The 9,994-nt window shown below is 41.3% G+C and overlaps 1 protein-coding gene and 1 long non-coding RNA gene across 4 annotated transcripts in view; both read left to right on the forward strand.

The window, feature by feature from the left end:
- zgc:165507 (uncharacterized protein LOC561188 homolog) overlaps positions 1-795 on the forward strand; it is a 20,874-nt gene extending 20,079 nt beyond the window's left edge. For 2 of the 3 annotated variants that reach the window (XM_017437417.3, XM_037981362.1), the window contains exon 5: positions 275-555. In XM_017437417.3, the coding sequence (XP_017292906.1) occupies positions 275-555 (281 nt within the window). Of the gene's footprint in view, positions 1-274 lie in introns of all 3 variants that reach the window. The other variant, XM_025010876.2, reaches the window with a different exon arrangement.
- Positions 796-1,825: 1,030 nt separating this feature from the next.
- Positions 1,826-9,994, forward strand: part of LOC112451479 — a 74,523-nt gene continuing 66,354 nt past the window's right edge. Inside the window, exon 1 of the long non-coding RNA XR_003040304.2 lies at positions 1,826-8,030. This is a non-coding gene — a long non-coding RNA (uncharacterized LOC112451479). The remainder of the gene's footprint in view (positions 8,031-9,994) is intronic.

The raw sequence follows: 9,994 nt of genomic DNA on the forward strand, positions 1-9,994 counted from the left end.
AGCAGTAAGGTAGCAAAGCTGCGCTCTTCTTCGTAGACATTGAGTTTGGCTGCAGCTGCACACAGTTGCAGCGCCTCCTACAGGAAACTGGTGGAGCTACGCAGAGAACCACGCCGTTCAAAAGCCTTGTTTGGATTCATGTTTTTATAAACACTGAGGTCCGGACCTCGGGGTCCTCAGTGGGAGCTACGGTCCTGAGTTTGACACTTACAGCTTCAGAGACCTAAAAAAAAAGGTAAGATGTCTCATTTTAAAACTCTGATTTGTCTTTCAGGAAAACTGGTCGATATCACAGGAAATTACAAGTATATGTATTTCTGCTGCGGAGGCGTCGTGATCGTGGCCAGCATTTGGCTCTTCATCGGAAACTTCATCAACTACAGACTTCTGGACCGCGAGCGCAAGCAGGCGGAGGCGTACAAGCGGACTGAGACGGAGGATCCTGACCGAGTTCGGGACGGCAAGGAGGCGGACGGTGCAGCTCAGGCCTCCGAGGACTCTGACGACAAAGACCAGAAAGACGAGGAGTCCATGCAGCGGGAGACCAACATCTGAAATGTTTCCCGTTCACACACCTTCAGCTGCGATCAGAACTGAGCTCCGAGCCAAGAGGTGCCTCTCACCGTTCCGAAGAAACCACGGGGCTTCTCAGATAACTGCCAAAGCAGGAGTTGTGTTGAAGGAATCTGTGAGGTATAGTGTTTTTGTTAAGCTGCATTAGCTGTGAATACAACTGAAACATTAGGAATTAAACATAGTCATTGCAGGTTTTTCCTTAAACTTTCAGCTCATATTGGACGTATTGAAAAGACAACCTCATGAGAACACGGCTGTTTGAACGTAACCCAGATCGGGGAAGGTTTGGCCTCGAAACCACGAAATTTTAGACACTTATGAGTTTAACTGACAAACATGGCTGCCACAACGCAAAGGAGTTTAGCTCGCTTGACTGAAGACATTTTGGTGGTGGTTAGAAAAACATTTCAGTCACTGAAAGGTGATGAGGGCCGAATCCCATGTCCTAGAGTTACTCCTGCACCCGTCCCCTCGCCTTTAATTCAGAGTCACAGGAGCTAAAATATTCCTTTACAAAATAAGAGTCCAATTCCTGTTTCCCTTTGTTTTAATTTCCATATGCTGTGTAACAGTAATCCAGCCATCAGTCGATATCGTTCCATAGGTTCAACGTAAATCTGCCCACATCACCTGACTAGTTATTTTGAAGAAGGTTCGACATAAATACTTTTATTTGTGAGGTTGTGCGTCGCTTAGAAATCTCTGTTTGAGGAGCCAGAAATATAAAAACAATTGGGACACTTTTAGAGGTTGGCTTAAACTTTTAAAACGTAAAGATATGGGTAAGGGATTCGATTTGATTTCACTAAACACCTAATAAACTTTTTCCTAAAATATGTCCGATGCTTCTGTAGAGTAAGCTTCTACAGAACAGTGGTCACTACAAATACACTAAAGCCCCTTTTATAGCGGCTCTAAAGGTCCCATCTCTGCTCAAAATAGGAATTAAACATGCTTTGCGCGCGTTTCCACCGGCATTTTTTGAGGCCGGTCCCTGCTTTTTTGGTCCCTGCTTCGGAGTAGGGTGGGCAGCGCAAGCTTAGCTCCTGTTCACTCATTGGTCGTGGGTGTGGCCAGATGCAAGCATAAAGAGCGAAGGTAGGAATATAACCAACAGCGTTAGCTTACCCTGCTACGTTTCTGCCGTCTGTCCCCCAGCTGAAGGCCTGTAAAGCCTGAAATCTCCGGCGGATAACAGCTGTCCTACTCCGCGCAACAATGGCGGCATCCAGAGCATTTCTTCCACTGCGCCTCTCTTCCTGAAGTCTCAGGAGAATCCCCATAAGTTTAAAAAACAGCAACAACACAGGGCCAACGTTGTCTATAGCGCTTCCGTTGTTTACACAACTTGCGCCAAGTTTCGGTAGCGCCCCCCCCGCGCCACGGCCCCGCCCCCTGCAACACGAGGAGGCGTTCCTCTGCTACAGAACAAACTGGCCGGTGTGAACGCGATGCAACGCGAGCCGAGTAGAGTGGAGTAGAGCCGGACTTCTGAATTAGGGCCGGTGTAAAAGAGGCAATAAATAGAAGTCTTTGTGTCCTGTCTGTCTTTCACTGTAATCTTCTTTGACACAAATATAATAATTATCGAGGAATTTAATTTATTCTCACTGACAAAAATAGAGAAGTACCCGGGTGGAGTGGCAGGAATGAAACCACACCTGTTGCAATGATTACAGTATCAGGTTGGGTAGATGGTGGAGCACACTGCTGGTCCCAGGTCAGCGGTCGTACTCAGTCGCGTCCTGTCCTGCAGGAAGTCGGCCCACTTGTAGCTGCCCCCTCGAGTCGCCCAGATTGGCCCTGGGGTTGATATCCAAGCTGATCCATCGTTTGTTCAGTCGGGAAGGATCGACGGGGACTGGTTGGCTACAGAAGGACCTCATCGTGATGTAGGCTGTTCGTGGACGAGCGTTGTCTTGGTGACAGACTGTACCATGTCTCAGGAGGGGTAAGACATGCTTTGCTTTCAGAAATGACCCTGAACTCCGACCCTACGGCTCCCCACACCATGGTGCCAGGTGCAACGACAGCATCGGCAGGATTGGTCTCCTCTTGTCCTCAGGGTGGTCACCTTTTTAATCGGTCCATGGTCCCAGTTCTGGCTCTACTCCAAATGTAGCCATCTCTTCTCCTGCGTTAACGGCGGCCTACAGGTGGGATGGTGAACCGGCAGTTCGGCTGATACCGGTCAGCGGCTGGAAGGAGTCCAGTACCCGTGTTTAAATGGCAGGCGCAGATACCACGGAGTTCTGTAACGTCTGCCACGCGGTACAACGATCTTTTGGTGCGACTGGAACCTTCACAGGTTACAGGTCTATAAACCCCACAATTCAACCACCAAAAACATGACCCCTATTATTCCTGATCAAGAGTTGGTATTCCTACCTTGGGACTCTTCGAGGCAAATTAAAATCATTTACATGCTCTTTGCTGATTTGCATGTAGATCACACCAATCTGCTCCTAAACTGCACCATCCCTTCTGGGTGCCTGATCGACGGAGAACTGTTCGTGGTGGGAAATCATTAGTCGCACAATAAGTAACTTTGTGTACTTGTTGCTGTTTTAACAGAAGATGTGTGGAAAGTCCCGTTGGATGATTTCAAACCGACGTTTGTTGGGCGTGCCCCATCGTTGCGATCCCTTCCTCTTGCTTCTCACAATCCTGTGGCATATCCAGCATTCCGCCGCCATAAATTAGGAACAGATGTAGTCGCAGCTGGTGACGTTGGTGCTGCCCGCCTGAGCACTGTAAAGCCGCGTCGTAAAACCCGCGCAAACTTTTGATCGAGTCGTAAACCGCTGCACTAAATATCTTGGGTTCAATAGTCTCACTCTTACAGACAGTACGCTGCACTAAAAGTGAAATGACCACACTTTCACCCCGACACTGCTGCAATCCAGTGAATTTAATTACGGCTGAATGTAATTTCCTCTGTGGGCCTTAACAAGGTATAAACGACCAAAACCCATCTGCATAATAGTGGCTCTTTACACACAGAGGCCGTGAGCAATACACTCGCTTACATATTAATGCAAATATACAAGGAAAGGTCCGATCCGTCAAACACTGCCTTAACCCGGGCCGCAGCGGGACGAACACCGGCCACCGTTCACACACCTTCAGTTAAAACCCGATAGAATGGTCCGACGCTGATAAACGTTTAGTTAAAATGTGAATTATTTATAATCCGTTCCTCATATGTCTGCATCTGAGTGTTAAAGCTTTAGGTAAGTGTGTTCTGCGTCCGTAACCCCAATTAACTGATTTACTAACCAGGGACACTCGAGTCATTAACGACATGCTACTAATTTATCAATGCTAATCGAGCTATATGTCCTGTATAGTGTGCACTTAATAATACGAGACAGCTGGGTTCTGTAATTGTCAACATTGTTCAGTTTTCGGCTCATTTCATCATTTTTAATTGATTCAGTTTGTGTTCATTTATGTATTTTTTTTAAAAGCGAATGCTGTCAGATACAAATTTAAACAAGTTTTAATTACAAATGAAATGTAATGTTTGGAATCAGTCGTGAACAAAGATAAAATGAGGCTGTTGTTTCGTTTCGTTTTGCTTTTGAGAATCGCAGAAAGCACGTCTCCAGGTACGACTGCGCACAGAAATCACTCCGTGTTCGCGTCCTAAATCATTCAGAATCAAATCATTCATATTTTAAGAACAACTGCTGCACTCTTTCCTGTAAAAACCAAACAGAAAAACCTTAATCTGGTCTCAGTTCTTTTTCTTCTTCAATACGAGTGAATCTTAGTTTAAAAAAGGCTGAACGGAAAGAAATAGTTTGGGACATTTCTGTGGAGAGTTTATGAACAGTTAGTATCTTACCTGTTGTAGGAAGCTCTTTGAACGACCTCGATTTGGAGAATTAGAGTTTAATTCTGACTGGACTGATGCTAACAGCTAGGAGAGCAAAACGTTGGACCTGCCACTGACGGTACAAGGCAGGATTTGTTGGCTGCCATCTTGCTAGGTGCTACCTGTTTACATATAGAAACAACACTTTTTGCATGCTGTGCGCTGTGTTATCGTGTCCAAAAAACGCACAGAAACACCTTTATTTTACTTCAATAAGCAGAAATCATCCATATTCTGAAAACCTCCCACCCCACCAAGCCCGGTCAAGCGTTAGCCCGGCCCGGCGCTCTACCACTGCCGTAATTAAATCACCAAGTGCCAAATTAGCACATAACTGCACTTTATGTACTTTACACTTCTTCGTAGTCAAACCAGAGCTCTGCCATCAATATCTGTGATTAATTTCACTAAAATATTAAACTAATATAATGTCTTTTTCCTCATAATTCTGGAAATATTTATTCTTCACTATTATTTAGCGTATTTATTTTACCTATTAAAAAGATTTAACAGCTTGTTCGATGAATGTGTAATAATTAAGAAAATCTGTTACTCGTACTGATGTTATATTTTCAGTCAGCTCGTACGTGCCGACCCTCAGAACCCTGCTTTACAGTAATTATAGAAGTGAAGTTCAGAAAGAGCGATGTATCTGGTATAAATACAGTTTATTAGACTAGTATTTCCTAAAAAAAATAAAATTAAATGTAGTATCACGTTCTTTGAAGTTCAGGTTTTGATAAAGTGAAAACATTCGACTTCTTGGCTGAGTTTACGGTTTTTTAAGGTCTGCTGCCAGGCTATGGTTGTCCATGTAGCACCTTCCAAGATGGCAGCACAAATTGTCGCCACGTTAGCACATAAACTGTGCTGTGGTTGGCCATTCCAGTGTATTTTTTTTTTATTTAATGTGGGGCAAACAGGGTTCTGATAAAGTCTTGAAAAGTATAGATAATTATGGACCAATTTCAAAAATGGAAATTCAATTTTTTTTACATTTAGTTCTAACGACATCCACTTTTGGTTCAGTAACTTCGCAGCAGTTAGACTCTGCTGCTGTTTGCACCAACAGGCACAGAGTTAAATGTAAATACCTGCGATGTGAAACTGACGGCCATCTAAAATATTTATATTATATTTGGATGAACCAGTTAAAATGGCATCCCTCTCAGATTAGCCGTTAGCTCGTCAGTCTGGTCAGAATTAAACTCCTCCAGACTGAGGTTGACCACAGAACTCCACTTCAAACTGTCCAATCTGTCTTTAAGTCTCAGATATCTACAGATTATTCGGTTCAGAACCATTCCAGGCTAATGAAGGTGGTGCATTTTATCTTCTTATGATTGTCTTCGTTAAAACTGAACGAACTTTCATTCATTAATGTCCATCCTGATTGTCTTTGAGTGAAACTGCCTGCTGTACAATCACTTTCTACCTGATGACACTGCCCCCTGCTGGTGATAGACCACCGTTCATCGTTTAATATTCATGTCCAAACAGGGTTTCAGTTCTGTGAGATGGTGTGAAATTATCAAGACGTTTTTGTTTTTTCTCGTCTTTCTTTTGATAAGGTTTTATTGACTCAATATATAAAAAGAAAGTATTGCAATATGTGCAAAAAGAACAGAATGTAACCTTGAAATTAGAGGAGTACCAATGAATTTCAGCACCTTTCTTTGTTTTTTATTCTTTATTTTGTCCATGTCGAGTAATATGTTGTCAGAAATAAAAGAATATGTGCCGAAATCACTAAAAAAAAACAGCAAAGCAAGTGTTTTTGTGACAAAATCATTAAAATTTGATGGTAATCTTCTCCACATGTTGTACTGCTAAGCCATTTTCCCCCCCTGTGGAGTATTTTGTTCTGTTAACTTGTTTTAAAATAGAAAATAATTAATATAATTTCATATCAATCTAATCAAAATAAACTAATTACATACATTTGTAGCCTTATGAGTGAGACTGCTGAGCTTCCGTTTATTTTTGTATGTATATTTTAAAAAAATAGATTATTTTGCTGAAATTTGACCAAGAGAATATATTTAATTTACACATGAAATGTTATTCCCCTGTAAAACTGATATATGTTAAAGAAATGTTGATTTTAGGATCATGTTGGATGTTCTCTAACTGTGCCTTACTGTGTGCTACATGCTACCTGAACACGACCAGTGGTAGACCAGGTCTAATATCTTAATAATATGTCTTATAGCTTGTGCTGTTTGGATTTTTACAAAATCTACACTCTTTAATTTGTTGTAAATAATCTAATCTTTAAACCAGAAAGTCCAGCACTGACTCTAATCCATGTTTATTCCCTGTAAGAGTAATTCCTATATACTGCGTTGTCATAGTCCTGTAAATGTGGTAATAATTCTGCGTATGAACCCATTTGTTTTGACCTCTGTAATGCACTTAGTCTCGGCCGTCTGCTCACTGCAGTCACGTCCTTCCGTTAGCAGATGTGCTGTGTGCTTTCTCATCAGGGTAATGATATTATACGGCATAATTCAGGTTTTTTTTTGTTTGTTTTTTTGTCCACAACGTGTCCGCCCTTCCACTACCTCTGCAGCTATCACGTCAGATTGAGAAAAAGAACCACACGGGCACAGAAAACGGACTCATGGTTTTGTAACTCCAGCATGAAGATATGACGTATTACTCGAGCCAAATAAAGTAAATATCCAGATTAAGCCGCTGATGTTTCACTCTGTTTATTATTCTGTGTATTGATGAACACATACAACTACTCTGGATGTTTGTAGCACCAATGTTTTGACTACTGGACTAATAAACATTAGTGACATTTTCCTAAAGTGCATATATTGCTATATTTAGTCATTCTCACCAGTAATGGTGTTTATGGAGCTATCCCTCAAAAGATATAATGTTTTACTTGTTTGTTTGTTTTTTTGTAGCTTTATTGGAAGAAGGCAAAACATGTTAACTAGCAATAAATTCTGTTTTATTTTAATTCAAAGTTTTATTGAAAACATAGTGGGGCCTTTAAAAGTATTTGATTTTAGCTGCGAAAGAAAATTAACCAATCAGAATTCTGTGTTTGCGGTCTCTGGGCAAGTGTTTGAGAATTCTCAGCCAATTAAAACAAATAAGTTCGGATCGACAGTTTTAATCAACTAATCAGATTCGGAGTTAGAGCCGGTGGGCGTTTACCTTTAAACTGTCCGGGAGCGGCCGGCTAATTAGCATAAGAGGCGTAGCTAACTGCTCGGCCGGTGATTTGACAACAGGTGGGGGTAATTTAGCGTTTTAAATAATACCAGTGTTGTTTTCTAAGCTGACGCTTAATAAAAATAATAGACTTTGTTAAAAATAAAAATAATAACAATATAAAAAAAGGCCGGAGAAAACGCGAACTAGCTAGCAGTTTGGCTAACAGTTTGGCTAGCAATTTGGCTAGCAACTGGGAATTCTGCACCAAGTGAAATGGAGGAAAACCAAAACATTAAAACACTTTAAGACCAGCGATCATCATGAAAACTTTGGGAGAAACAACAACAAGTTCACCCAGAAGGAGGGAAAACCAGGTTTCATCTCTAAATCAACATCTATGGTGAGTAAATCTGCTAATTTATGTAGATTTGGTCGTATTTTTCTGTTTACACGAAGTTTCTGCAACCTTTACTATTAAAAAAAGAACCATTCCTGCTCATTTTACACTAAATAAACTTTGCCCACAGCCTTAAAAATGATTCAAAACTAAAACAACCTCAGTGTTATAGGAAAATATAGTTTGTAACTTCAGAAAATTAAAGATTTGTAATACACTGTTGACATTTATTGGTGTTTTTGCATCTTAGAACAAAGAAAAAGATTAAATTAATGTCGATAAAATCTTTTTTTATTCACCCCCCTTTAAAAATAATCAAAATTAGACCAGTTAGTTGGATATTTAACTCACTGGCATGAATTTCTTCTGACTTTTTTTAATTCAGTTTTTATTAAATTCAAGCTGTTTCTTTTCCGATTCTTGTCTGGATGACTTTCTATCCTGTTATCTTTTATTTTGGTTACAAACATGCATGTCTACTTGTAAACTGACCTTTGTAAATCTGTAAAATTTACAACAACATAAATATGATATTCAATGTAAATATCCTGTCCTTTTTGGGGTTGATGCTAATGTACACTACATTTTCTAACAAAATAAATAAAAAGTCATGGATAAAACAAAATTGAGTTGAGAAATAATTTGGAAAACGGTTCTAATAATCTCTTCCTGAAGGTGAAGTTTTGCTTTTATGAGTTAATCTGTTACGGCAGCAAAGCAAATCCACCAGATTAGTATTTATTCAGGCGTTAATAAACCTTAGAAAGAACCACTGCTTGATTTCTGATCCAGCAGGGTTTTAGAGACTGCATCTAGAAAATATGAAGCTCTAATCCTTCATTTTTTTTAAACTACCTTTTCATAAAAAGCTCAAACCCCTTTGTGCAACAACATGGAGCTGATTTTTAAAATTTTAGTGAAAGCTGCCTGTTTTCCGCAGCATCTCTTCTCAGTTTCACGGCGTCGGCGGATGCTGCCAGCTGGCTCGTGTCCAGCGGATACGGAGTCGATACCGCCGGCCTGGAGTCACAGAACATGCACTGAAGCAACAACGGAGCCGCTCTCTCGGCGTCCGTAGAAACCCTGTTATCACGCTGCGTGTACCAAACCAATAACCGGCGGCCCGGAGGCGCTCTGACCCAAACTGGACCTCAAACGGATAACGGCCGAAAGCTACAAGCTGCTCCCGTGTCTCGACAAAGGCACACATTAACCTTCGCTTCGTTATATTTTTTCGGCGGAGATCTCCCACTTTGAAGTGCCTCCGTTTAACCTTCATTTAACTTTAGTGTCAGGCGTTCCCTGGCGCTCCGGGTTTGACAGCGGAAGCCTTTAGAAGTCAGGGGGGAGGAAAAAAAAAAGGCCCCGCGGCTATAAATGGCACATCAGCACATCTGTCTGCTCCGGCGCCAGGTTGTGGAGCGAAGGCCTCGCCTCTGGATGGATCTCACTCCTCCAGATCGTCGGGAACTCACTTTTTAAAGACGCAGAATCCCGATCAGACAATCGCAAGAAGATTTCTCACATCAGTTTTTATCTCCTTCAATGGCACCAAATCAAAAAGGCCCTTTTTTTGCTTTTTTTTGTAAAGGGATAGTACAGATTATATTTTTCATTTAGACCACATCAACTGGACAGATTGGCCATCTTTGTTCAGTGACAGGCTCGCCGGTAACCTTCTGGTTTTAAATACCAGTAAGACGGTGACTATGATTATTGCTCCCAGTCAGGGCCGTATCCAGACTTTAACAAATCCTGAGGTCAACCACTCATCTCTCTGCTCATCAGTTACAATGAAGACCAAAACTTAATTAAAATGGAAGCATTTATTTAAAACAAGTGACTTGAATGTGTATATGACATGTATTTGTGTGTGTTTGTAAATCCATGGGGATCAGCCTCATCTGAAGCAACAGAGGACTCAGGGCACAACCATGATGACTCACTGAAATGACATGAATTAGTTT

This window comes from Kryptolebias marmoratus, linkage group LG18 (genome assembly GCF_001649575.2).
Source record: "Kryptolebias marmoratus isolate JLee-2015 linkage group LG18, ASM164957v2, whole genome shotgun sequence".
Taxonomy (NCBI): domain Eukaryota; kingdom Metazoa; phylum Chordata; class Actinopteri; order Cyprinodontiformes; family Rivulidae; genus Kryptolebias; species Kryptolebias marmoratus.